The following is a 13,190-nucleotide window of genomic DNA, read 5'->3' on the forward strand; positions in this document are numbered from 1 at the left end:
TTTGTCTGTTTATTCTTTTTTCATTTGCCCTACCCAGGTACGTGGGGGAGTTTCTTGCCTTTTGGGAGGTCTGAGGTCTTCTTCCAGCATTCAGTAGGTGTTCTGTAGGAGTTGTTCCACGTGTAGATGTATTTCTGGTGTCTCTGTGGGGAGGAAGGTGATCTCCGCGTCTTACTCTTCTGCCATCTTCCCCCCGGTCCAGGCACTTGTTTCTTAATGCAATTTGTTACTTTTGTGAAGACATCTTTAGTGGGGTTTGCTTTCTGAGAGAGTTGCATGTGTTCTAGATGAGTAAATCCCTAAGTGTGGTTTTGCATTTAACTTTATTAGCTTATCAGAGTTTTCACTGGTTCTAATCCAACTTACTATATTAAAGTTTTGGCATAGTGTCCCTGTACCATCTGGGTAGGATGAACTTGGAGTACACTCCTATGTGCTCTGATTACTCACAAGAGAATCTTTTCCACACACGGCTCTAGTTTCATTTCCATTCACCTAAGGTTATGGGTAGTGTTTTTGTGGTCTGTGGTTCACAGGTGTAGCCCTTCGTGACTCTCTCATGTGCATCAGTTTCTAGCTGTTAAGCTGTTTTGGCTTCTGTTCCTGTTTACTGCTCTCATTTTGAGTTGCTGCTTTATTTTTAGTGCCAGGGTATTTTCCCTGACTAAGTTTAAGTTTAGCAATATTTCGTTCATTATATTTTATCCAGATTTCTATGGGTTTTGGAGCAGAAGAATAGCCTTTTGATTTATCTCAGCCTGCTATATTGACCAGAAACCTCTATTGGTTCTTGTTAAGGAAATGTGAAAAATCAGGTAAAGGCATCTTGAGTACAACTTTAAGTCTTTATTAGATATTTTGATTAACTTATCCTAAGATATAAAAATATTTCTTAAAACATCAGACTTTTTTAAGAAGTGATGTGATACTGCTTTTTTTCTTCCTGGGGGTGGGAGTCATCACTGGTTTGTGGTACTTCTGAATCACATATCTAAAAAAACAATGTATCTCATTTAAAAAATTGCTCTGCATATTTTCTTCATAAAACTTCAGAAGAGCCTAGATAGTCTAGAAATGTGATCTACGAATAGAATTTAAAAGTTACATGCTTTTGAAGTTGTTTATTATAATGTTAACCTTTAAAACTGAGAAGGAGACTTCAACTAACAGGGTGAATGGTTTAGTACATTATGTTAACTTCAACTCTAGAATATTTCATAGCCATTTAAGGCACTAATTATAAAAATTATAGAGATAAATATATTCCATCTGTATTGTTATGGCAGAACAGTACAAAATTGTGTGTGTGCCTACATAAGAAAATTAGAAGGGAATTTTAAAAATGATTGGATGATGGTGGTAGGATGATGAGCAATTTTTTCTTTAAAAATGGTTTCCCACAATGGCATTGCTATTCTTACAGTCTTAATGGGACTAAATAGTATTCCTATTCTTTGCTAGATTCCAAATAGATGGAAAAAAAAAAAGGAGTGGCAGGTGTAGGTGAAAGTAATCACCTGTATTCCTGATGAAGCTGATATTGAAGTATGTAGCTGAGGTATGAGCCACCTCAGGTCTGCTCACTAAACCCCAGATATACCTCCCCAGTCACCTGAACACCCCTGATGAAATCAGCCCCCTCCACACCCCACCCCACTCCTGTTCCCAATTGGAGTTGATCCCAAGAACATGGAGAGTGGAACCGAGTTGAACCCACCCAGTTTATTCTTCCCAAATAAATGATTCCACCTGAAGTAATGGCCAGGGAGAGGCTAGGAGTTACATGGTTTGAGCTTCCACCAGAAAGAAAAAGGATCATGGGGATTTGGAGATAAGCTTTGTAATAGTTGTGTTAATTTTCAAATAAAAATGTGTATGTTTTGGCATTTATTGATTAGCTAAATTGTAGTTATTGAAATTTAATTACTTTTATTTTTGTGTTACAATCTTCAGTCTATCACAATTATTATTTTCTGCTTTTAGGTGTTTAAATGCAGAATTAGAAGCAAAAGTGGCTGATCTGGTTCGACAAGCTGAGGAAGTAATAGTAAGTGAATGTACAATTAATAGTAATTCCATGTAAATGCTAGTTTTTCAACTTTTTAATTTGATGTGTAACATACATACAAAAAAGTGCCCAAAGCATAAATTTTCAGCTCAGTGAATTATCATAAATTGAACATCAATATATGCATAAGTATGTGTATACATGCATGTATATGTTTTTGATAAGCACACTTTTTAAAAAAAATTTCTTTATTTTTGGCTGCATTGGGTCTTCGTTGCGGTGTGTGGGCTTCTCATTGCAGTGGCTTCTCTTGTCGCGGAGCACAGGCTCTGGAGCATAGGCTCAGTAGTTGTGGCACACGGGCTTAGTTGTTCCACGGCATGTGCGATCTTCCTGGACCAGGGCTCGAACCTGTGTCCCCTGCATTGGCAGGCGGATTCTTAACCACTGCGCCACCAGGGAAGCCCAGCACACGTTTTCTAAAAGCCACTGAAAAAGTGTTTTCCATTTAGATGTTCCAATCATCTAATTAATAGGAACATTAATATTGAATAGAATTTCCAACTATTTTAAGATTAATATTTGCAAATAGCTATATAGAATTAGTACTGGTAATTCAGTAAGGATAGAAATAAAATGGTCTCTGGACAGAAGCTGAATAAAGGTTAACAACTACCATTAATGCTCAGATGGTAATCTGTTTCTTAAACTCTGCAGTTGGATATAACTAAGATTCTTAGGGCTAGACCATAATCAGATTTATAGTCAGGAAAAATGTAGTGAGGTTACATCACTAGACAATGTAAGCACATTTGCCCCATTCTGGCTACCAAATTGGTTATTCCTACTTTAAGCATCCCTCCCTAAGTATCAGCATTCCCAATATTAGTTGATAGGATATAGTAATATTCCTTAGAGGAATAAAGTAGCTGCTTTCAAACTTTTTAAATTTTTTATTCTAATTCATTTATAATTCTCTTTCATTTAAATCCCACCCCCACCCCACTTTGGAGTTGATGGAGGCAGGGAAGAATAGGCAATATTTTAATGTCTTAGACAGATCCATCATTATTTGTTAGTTTAGGAATGAGAATATTTAGATAATGGTTACAGATTTACTAGTTGCATTTGTAATTAAATATTTTACTAAAATATAAACATTTTATTACATCTTTTAGTTTTTGTCAGTGTCTGAAGAGCAGGAAAATAATTTTTCTGAAAATAATGTTCAGAAACTCAACGTTATGGTAGAGTGAGTGATTCATTATGTATTCTGATCAGAGTCCTCTAATGGATATAACTATTGCCACATTGAATTTTTGTTTTTTCACTTTCATATTAATATATCTTCTCCAAAAGTTTTTCAGTCTTAGTGCTTCATTTTTAGCACTTTCATTTCTATGTGGTCGTCTTAACATTGAAGTTTTTATGATTTGAGACAAGTTTTTCTATCCATTAAATGGATTTATGTTTCCACTTCTTGTGAACCTTATTTCCTTTGCATGTTACAGAAGATGGAAGCTCTAATGTAGTTGGGAAGCAGGAGTCAGCTAAGATCATATAAAGGCATTGGCATTCTTACAATCTTGCCTTAGAACTGACACTTTTAACCAAGAATGAGTGAAAGGGTGAAACTACATTGTTACAGATCTTATTTTGATACCATAGCTTTTAGAATTCTGTGCTTTGATTTTATAGAAATTGTGGACAACTCTGAAATAATTAATGATCAGAAAGGCACTTGAATATATCCTAGTTTTGTACATTATTTTCCTACATGACTTTGTTTTATTTAACTAGAGAGATCAGCAAGAAGTACGATCTCAGTCTATTTCAACACAAATTAAATCATATGAAGAGGAAGATGATTACAATTTAAGGTAAGACTTAAATTCCCAAACACCTTAAAAATTTTTTTTTACTGGGTAAATGCTTTAAGATTGTTTTCTGTTTTTTTTTAAAATTAAGGTATATTTGACATACAACACTATATTGGTTTTAGGTGTACAACACAATGATTCAGTATTTGTATATATTGTGAAATGGTCACCACAGTAAGTATAGTTACTATCCATTACCATACATAGTTACAGAATCTTTTTTCCCTGTGATGAAAACTTTTAAGATCTACTTTTTTAGCAGCTTTCAAATATGCCATTAGTATTATTAAGTATAGTCTCCATGCTGTAAAGTACATCCCCATGACTTACTTATTTTATAATTGGAAATTTGTACCCTTTGACTCCTTTCACCTATTTCGCCTGCTCCCAACCAACCAGCCTCTAGCAACCATCAATCTGTTCTCTGTATCTATAGGCTTGTTATTATTTGTCTGTTTTTAGATTCCACGTACAAGTGAGATCACTTATTTGTCTTTGTCTTTCTCTGACTTATTTCACTTAGCATAATGCCCTCGAGGTCCATCCATGTTGTCAAAATGGCAAGATTTCATTCTTTTTTTATGGCTCAGTAATAGTTATATATATAAAAATATCATTTTATATGATACTTTAACATATATATATAAAAGCACATGTTGTTTTCTCATTCATCCATTGATGGACATTTAGGTTGTTTCCATATCTGGCCTATTGTAAATAATGTTGCAATGAACATGGAGGTGCATATATATAAAAAAATAAGTGTTTTCATTCTCTTCAGATAAATACCCAGAAATGGGGTTGCTGGATCATATGACAGTTCTCTTTTTAATATATTTTTTCTTTTTTCTTTTTTTTTAAATAGATCTTTATTGGCGTATAATTGCTTCACAATACCATGCTAGTTTCTGTTGCACAACAAAGTGATTCAGCCATATGCATACATGTGTCCCCATATCCCCTCTCTCTTGAGCCTCCCTCTCATCCTCCCTATCGCACCTCTCTAGGTCATCACATAGCACCGAGCCCATCTCCGTGTGCTATGCTGCTGCTTCCCACCAGCCGACTGTTTTACATTCGATAGTGTATATATGTCGATGCTACTCTCACTTCACCCCAGCTTCGCACTCCTACCCCATGTCATCAAGTCCATTCTCTATGTCTGCCTCTTTATTTCTGCCCTGCAACTAGGTTCATCTGTACCATTTTTTTTTTTTTTTAGAATCTATATATATGTGTTAGCATACAGTATTTGTTTTTCTCTTTCTGACTTACTTTTCTCTATATGACAGACTCTAGGTCCATACACCTCACTACAGATAACTCAGTTTTGTTTCTCTTTATGGCTGAGTAATATTTCATTTTATATATGTGCCACATCTTCTTTATCCATCCCTCTGTCGATGGACACTTAGGTTGCCTCCATGTCCTGGCTATTGTAAATAGTGCTGCAGTGAACATTGTGGTGCTTGTCTCTTTTTGAATTATGGTTTTCTCAGGGTGTATACCCAGCAGTGGGATTGCTGGGTCACATGGTAGTTCCATTTTTAGTTTTTTAGGGAACCTCCATACTGTTCTCCATAGTGGCTGTATCAATTTACATTGCCACCAACAGTGTAGGAGGGTTCCATTTTCACCACACCCTTTCCAGCATTTATTGTTTCTAGCTTGTTTGTTAATGACCATTCTGACCAGCATGAGGCGATACCTCATTGTAGTTTTCATTTGCATTTTTCTAATAATTAGTGATGTTGAGCATCTTTCATGTGCCTCTTGGCCATCTGTATATCTTCCTTGATGAAATGTCTATTTAGGTCTTCTGCCCATTTTTTAACTAGATTGTTTGTTTTTTTGATATTGAGCTCCATGAGTTGTTTGTATATTTTGGAGATTAATCCTTTGTCTGCTGTTTCATTTGCAAATATTTTCTCCCATTTTGAGGGTTGTCTTTTTGTTTATGGTTTCCTTTGCTGTGCAAAAGCTTTTAAGTTTAATTAAGTCCCATTTGTTGATTTTTATTTCTGTTACTCTAGGAGGTGGGTCAAAGTGTATTAATTTTGTATCCTGCACCCTTACCAAATTCATGGATTAGTTCTAGTAGTTTTCTGGTGACATCTTTAAGATTTTCTATGTCTAGTATTGTGTCATCAAAAAATAGTGACAGTTTTACTTCTTCTTTTCCAACTTGTATTCCTTTTATACATATTTTTGTGGTTTTGGTATCACAGTGATGGTGGCCTTGTAGAATGAATTTGGGAGTGTTCCTTCCTCTGCAATTTTTTGGAAGAGTTTGAGAAGGATGGGTGTTAGCCCTTCTCTAAATGTTTGATAGAATTCACCTGTGAAGCCATCTGGTCCTGGACTTTTGTTTGTTGGAAGATTTTTAATTACAGTTTCAATTTCATTACTTGTGATAGGTCTGTTTAATTCTTCCTGGTTCAGTCTTCGGAAATTGTTCCATTCCAAGATTTTGTCCGTTTCTTTGTGGTTGTCCATTTTATTGGCATATAGTTGTTTGTAGTAGTCTTTTATAATCCTTTGTATTTCTGCAGTGTCAGTTGTGATTTCTCCTTTTTCATTTCTAATTTTATTGATTTGCATCCTCTCCCTTTTTTTCTTGATGAGTCTGGCTAAGGTTTTCTCAATTTTCTTTACCTTCTCAAAGAACCAGCTTTTAGTTTTATTGATCTTTGCTATTGTTTTCTTTATTTCTATTTCATTTATTTCTACTCTGATCTTTATGATTTATTTCCTTCTACTGACTTCAGGTTTTCTTGTTTTTCTTTCTCTAGTTGTTTTAAGTGTAGGCTAGATTGTTTATTTGAGATTTTTCTTGTTTCTTGAGGTGAGATTGAATTGCTCTCAACATCCTTAGAACTGCTTTTGCTGCATCCCATAGGTTTTGGGTCATCATGTTTTCATTGTCATTTGTGTCTATGTATTTTTTATTTCTTCTTTGATTTCTTCAGTAATCTCTTGGTTATTTAGTAGCGCACTGTTTAGCCTCCATGTATTTGTGGTTTTTTACAGTTTTTTTCCTGTAACTGATTTCCAGTCTCATAGCATTGTGGTCAGAAAAGATGCTTGATACAATTTCAGTTTTCTTAAATTTTCCAAGGTTTGATTTGTGACCCAAGATGTGATATATCCTGGAGAATGTTCCATGTGCACTTGAGAAGAAAGTGTATTCTGCCACTTTTGGGTGGAATGTTCTGTAAATATCAATTAGATCTATCTGGTGTATTGTGTCATTTAAAGCTTGTGTTTCCTTATTTATTTTCTGTCTGGATGATCTGTCCATTGGTATAAGTGGGTGTAAAATCCCCTACTGTTATTATGTTACTGTCGATTTCTTCTTTCATGGTTGTTAACATTTGCCTTATGTATTGAGGTGCTCCTAAGTTGGGTGCATAAACAATTATAATTATTGTATCTTCTTCTTGGAATGATCCCTTGGTCATTATGTAGTGTCCTTCTTTGTCTCTTTTAATAATCTTTATTTTTATTTATTTATTTATTTATTTTTTGCAGTATGCGGGCCTCTCACTGTTGTGGCCTCTCCTGTTGCGGAGCACAGGCTCCGGACGCGCAGGCTCAGCGGCCATGGCTCACGGGCCCAGCCGCAGTAAAGCTGATTTGGTGGTGCTGAATTCTCTTAGCTTTTGCTTGTCTGAAAAGCTTTTGATTTTTCCATTGAATCTGAATGAGATCCTTGCTGGATAGAGTAATCTTGGTTGTAGGTTTTTCTCTTTCATCACTTTAAGTATATCCTGCCACTCCCTTCTGGCCTGCAGAGTTTCCGCTGAAAAATCAGCTTATAACCTTATGGGGATTCCTTTGTATGTTATTATTTGTTTTTCCCTTGTTGCTTTTAATATTTTTTGTTGTATTTAATATTTGTTATTTTGATTAATATGTGTCTTGGTGTGTTTTTCCTAGGGTTTATCCTATATGGGACTCTCTGTGCTTCCTGGACTTGGGTGACTATTTCCTTTCCCATGTTTGGGAATTTTTCAGCTATAATCTCTTCAAATATTTTCTGAGACCCTTTCTTTTTCTCTTCTTCTTCTGGGACCACTATAATTCAAATGTTGGTGTGTTTAGTGTTGTCCCAGAGGTCTCTGAGATTGTCTTCCGTTGTTTTCATTCTTATTTCTTTATTCTGCTCCTCGGCAGTTATTTCCACCATTTTGTCTTCCAGCTCACTTATTCATTCTTCTGCCTCAGTTATTCTGTTTTTGATTCCTTCTAGTGTATTTTTCATTTCAGTCATCATGTTGTTCATCTCTCTTTGTTTGTTCTTTAGTTCTTCTGGATCTTTGTTAAACATTTCCTGTATTTTCTCAGGCCGTGCCTCCATTCTATTTCCAAGATTCTGGATCACCTTTACTGTCATTACTCTGAATTCTTTTTCATGTAGATTGCCTATTTCCTCTTCATTTATTTGGTCTTGTAGGTTTTTACCTTGCTCCTTCATCTGTGTGATATTTTTTGCTGTCCCATTTTTTTTTTATGAGTGGGATTGTGTTCCTGTCTTACTGGTTGTTTGGCCTGAGGCTTCCAACACTGGAGTTTGTAGGCTGTTGGGTAGAGCTGGGTCTTGATGCTGAGATGATGAACTCCAAGAGACCTCACTTGGATCAGTGTTCCCTGGGGTCTGAGGTTCTCTGTTAGTGTGCAGTGGTTTGGACTCAGAGCTCCCACAGAGCTTCGGCCTGACCCCAGGTTCATGAACCAAGATCCCACAAGTCACCTGGGGCAGAAAAGAAAAAAAAAGAACAATAATGAAATGAAAAATAAAATCAGACTAGGAAACTAACAGATATGTTAGGAAGAATATAAAAAAATATAGATAGATGAATCAAGAACCAGAAAGTACATCAGTACCACAATAGTAAAAAGAGGAGGAGGGAAAAGAAAAAAAAAAAAAAAAAGGTGGGGGGGAAGGCCTTGGCTGTGGAAAGCAGGGCCTAAGCAGGGGTGAGGTTTGGGCAGTGGGCAGGGCCATGCTCAGGACCCACAGGGCTGGAAAGGGCCCTGGGGGCTGAGGGGGGTGCTTAGGTTCAAGGAACAGAAGGGGCCCAGGCATGACCCCCACCTCTGATCTCAGAGGGCAGGGGACCTCATATGGGAGCCCAGCAGGCTTCCTGAGCTCGATTGAGCAGCCCAAACACCCTCCTCTCCTGCTTCTCTCCTGCTCCTGGGGTCTGGGAGGGCTCCTCCTGCCTGCCTCTCCTGATCTCCCCAGCCTCCCTCCTGTGCCCCCAGGACCAATGCGGCCAGGCGGGGAAGGGGGAGCCTTGGAGGGCAGGGGACCAGCCTGGGATCTCAGCAGGCTTCCTATGCCCAGGTGGGTGGGGCAGTTGCCCTCTGCTCCTCCTGGAGGGCCCTTCCCACCTGCCTCTCCTGTTCTCCCCTTGACCTCCTTCCTATGCCCCTAAGAACCCACGTGACCTGAAGGGGGGCTTTGGAGGGCAGAGGATTGGCCTGGGAGCTCAGCAGGTGTCCTGGGCCCAAGTGGGTGGGGCAAATGCCATCAGCTCCTCTCCTGCTGTTCCTGCAGGGTGCCTCCTGCAGGGCTCCTCCCACCTGCCTCTCCTGATCTCCCTGGCCTTCCTCCTATGCCCATGCAGCCTGAAGGGGGCTTGGAGGGCAGGGGATCAGCCTGGGAGCTCAGCAGGCTCCCTGGCCTGAGTGGGCCAGGTGATTGCCCTCCACTCCTCTCCCACTCTTCCTCTTCCTGGAGAGTCCCTCCCAGCTGCCTCTCGTGATCTCCCTGCCCTCAGGGCACTGATCTTGTCTGGCCTCCACTTCTCCCACCTCTGTCCCCCTACATCCTACCGGCTCACTCTGGGGTTCCTCCCATCTCGGGGGTCAGAGTCCCCCACCAGCAGCTGGCAGGCACCCTAGTTGTAGGGAGATGCTAACTTTGCGTCTTTCTACACTGCCATCTTGACTCCTCCCCACTCTGTTTTTAATTTTTGAGGAACCTCCATACTGTTTTCCATAGAGGGTGTACCAAATTATGTTCCCACCAACAGTGTGCAAGGGTTCCCTCTTCTCCACAGCCTTGCCAGCATTTGTTATCTCTTATCTTTTGATAATAGCCATTCTTACAGGTGTGAAGTGATAGCTCATTGTGATTTTGATTTACATTTCCCTGATGATTAGTGATGTTGAGCTTCTTCTCATGCATCTGTTGGCAATCTATTTGTCCTCTTGGGAAAACGTCTGTTCCACTTTTGCCCATTTTTAAATCCAATTGTTTGTTGGTTTTTTTTTTTTAATTGACTTTTATGAGATTTTAAAAATATATTTTTGATAGTAATCCTTTATCAGATACATGATTTTCAAATATTTTGTCCCATTCAGTAAGTTACCTTTAGTCTTGTTGGTGCTTTCCTTTGCTGTGCAGAAGCTTTTTAGTTTGATGTAGTTCCATGTGTTTATTTTTGCTTTTGTTGCCATTGGTTTTGGTGTCAAATCCAAAAAAATAATCACTAAGACTGTTGTCAAGGAGCTAGCCACCTATATTTTTCTTTTAGGAGCTTTATGGTTTCAGGTTTTACATTCAAATGTTTAATCCATTTGAGTTTACTTTTGTGTATGATGTAAGATAACAGTCCACTTTCTTTTTTTTACACGTGGCTGTCCATTTTTCCCAGCACTATTTACTGAAGAAGCTATCCTTTCCCCTTTGTATATTCTTGGCTCCTTTGTCATAAATTAATTGAGCTTATATGAGTGAGTTTATTTCTGGGCTCTGTATTCTGCTCCATTGATCTATGTGTCTGTTTTCATGCCTATACCATACTGTTTTGATTACTATAGCTTTGTATAATAGCTTGAAATCGGGAGAATGCCATTTTTCTTGGAGAGTGTATGTGGATCTGTTATTTAATATCTTTTTATGTGTAAGTATTAGAAATCTATAATTTGAAGATAAGGTAAGTTATAAAATACTAATAATTGGGAGCTTATAGCAGTCAGACACAATGTAAACCTTTTACCTATTTTATCTCATTTAATTCTCAAAGTATTATTTTGAAATAAATATTACTGTCCTCATTTTAAAAAATGAGGAAACTGAAGCTTAAGAGAAGTTCAGTAGATTGCCTAAGGACTTACAGATGGTATGTAATTTCACTGAGATCCAAACTACAATTAATTAATTAACAATTCGTTTTAATATGTCTCAGTATCGTTTATTATTAACATGTGGTGTTTACTTTTTTTCTGTAGACATCCATTATTGTCTGAAGGGACAGTTGATTTACATTCAGAAACTAAGGTAAGAAATCAAACTTTTTGTGAATGTGATTATATTCTGTAGAATTTAGGTTGTTTTTTAGATTTTTCTCTTTTTTTTTTTTTGGTATTTATTATTCTCACTTTTATTGTGTTTATTGCAGGTAGGGTAGGGGGTGTTTTCTTTAAAATGCTTTTCCTGAGTCACAAGAACTCCAGGGCCCCTGCCTGTGAGTGGGCAGCTGGCACATGTCACTCCTGCAACATTTCTGGAAAGGAGAGGCAGGCAGGCCCTCCCCCAAAGGGCTCCCCAGGCCAGCTCTGCTGGCCTCAGCCCCTCTGAAAAAGAAACCCAAACCCCAGAAGCACCCCACCCCTTGGGCTCACGAAGCTGGGTGTGCATCCCCGCTACCCCACAAGCGGCTTCCTCTCCCTCCTTCCTACCCCCTTTCCTTGGGCTTCTCCGTGCTCCCCTTGTGGGCACTTCAGCCCCAACCTGCCTGCTTCCCGCGCTGCCCCGGAAGATGCTTTCGTATTTGCCAGGCTTGCCTGTTGTCTACAAGACCCAGGATGCTCACCCGGTGCACTCTGGCTGATTCTGGCTGGGCACCCTTCCCCCACCCCTGGTTGCCTCTACCCTGTGACAGTGCACTGGCCTATGGGGTAGAGGCAACCAGTCCCACCAGCCTCCCACTAGCTTGAAGGGAGCAGGTCCTAGGGCCCACAGCACGCCTTCCAGTAACAGCTAGAAATAGAATATTAGCCTTGATATTCAGAAGGGATGTCTTTATGAAATGTTGCTCGTAAAATGAATTGAGTCCTTTTTTGTCTCATAACTTCACTGAACAATTTGGAGATACATTGGAAAAATTCTAAGTGAAATTAAGTTTTCTCTCCAAAGCCCAAATTTACTAGATAGAAGATCTGAAAAAGAAAAGTATTCATATACAAAGAAGGTGATTGGGAAGGTTTATTCATTCATTTAAATATTTACAGTGTGTAGAGATCACTATTCCAGGTGCTGGGCACACTGGGATGTACAAATTCCCTACTCATGGGAATCTAGACCTAAGGAATAGAATGCTTGGAGGCCTATCTGAAGAATAATCGGTGAGGAGAATTAAATTCTGTGAATCAGAACATCCAGTTTAACATTCCACAGACTAGTTGAACATCCTTGAATCTTTGGGACTCATTTTCTTGTCTTTAAAGCTCTTGGTCCTAGTAATAACTAGGTCTTTTCCAGGTATACAGTTTTGGATTTCTTAAAATATAATTTGATTAATTCTCTGAAAATAAGTATTCTTCTGTGTAGCAATCTAGCAATTCTGTGTATTACACAGTTGCCTTCCTTGGCAAGTGATTAGTCTAATTAATTAATCATTTAAATTCTTTTCATGTAGCCAAAGACCAAAAACGTTGATCCAATAAACAAAGTTCAAAACAAATTACACTCTGCAAGTAAAGGAAGGAAATCAAATTCAAGGTATAGTACAGTTTTTAAAGTATTACTTTTTAAAAAATTTTATAATTTATACTATCATTGTTCTTAATAAGATCTGTTTCTCTAGATCTTTTTATACCCAAAATATACAAAATTGTACTCTGTATTTCTTCTCCACATTTAATAATTTAAAACATCTTCTAATCAGAAATGTCTTGCGACACTTAATGAACATTTTGTATTGTTCTCTTAAGCAAAATTGCCACATTTCAAATTTTTTAAATGTTATTTTTAGCTAGATATTTTCTTAGATCAGAAACTAGAACCTAGATGTCTTTCTCTGCCTAGTTCTCTCAAATAGACCTATACTTTTTGAACACCATGCATTATTGTATATTGTATATATTGAGATACAGAATGATTTTGGCATGCTCTCAGTAAAACTATAGTATAGTTATAATTTACATTCTATTGTTTTTGGTGAGAAAGAATTCAAGACTGTTTTTAGTACTTTAAGCATAAAAAGGGGACCCAAGAGGTTCTTTAGGATAGTAGACCTTCTAGAAAAGGAGGGTCACACCTGCAGTGGATGGTACCAACCAGCTTCTAA

At 38.1% G+C, this 13,190-nt stretch overlaps 1 protein-coding gene across 3 annotated transcripts in view; it reads left to right on the forward strand.

Annotated features, from left to right (window-relative positions):
* The window catches only part of TEX9 (testis expressed 9), a 204,531-nt gene that overhangs the window by 137,101 nt on the left and 54,240 nt on the right, over positions 1-13,190 (forward strand). For all 3 annotated transcript variants that reach the window (XM_024767807.1, XM_024767804.1, XM_024767806.1), the window contains 4 exons: positions 1,984-2,047; positions 3,809-3,888; positions 11,131-11,179; positions 12,540-12,622. In XM_024767807.1, coding sequence (XP_024623575.1) covers positions 1,984-2,047; positions 3,809-3,888; positions 11,131-11,179; positions 12,540-12,622 — 276 coding nt within the window. The remainder of the gene's footprint in view (positions 1-1,983; positions 2,048-3,808; positions 3,889-11,130; positions 11,180-12,539; positions 12,623-13,190) is intronic.

This window comes from Neophocaena asiaeorientalis, unplaced genomic scaffold, assembly GCF_003031525.2.
Source record: "Neophocaena asiaeorientalis asiaeorientalis breed wild unplaced genomic scaffold, Neophocaena_asiaeorientalis_V1.1 scaffold71, whole genome shotgun sequence".
Classification (NCBI taxonomy): Eukaryota; Metazoa; Chordata; class Mammalia; order Artiodactyla; family Phocoenidae; genus Neophocaena; species Neophocaena asiaeorientalis.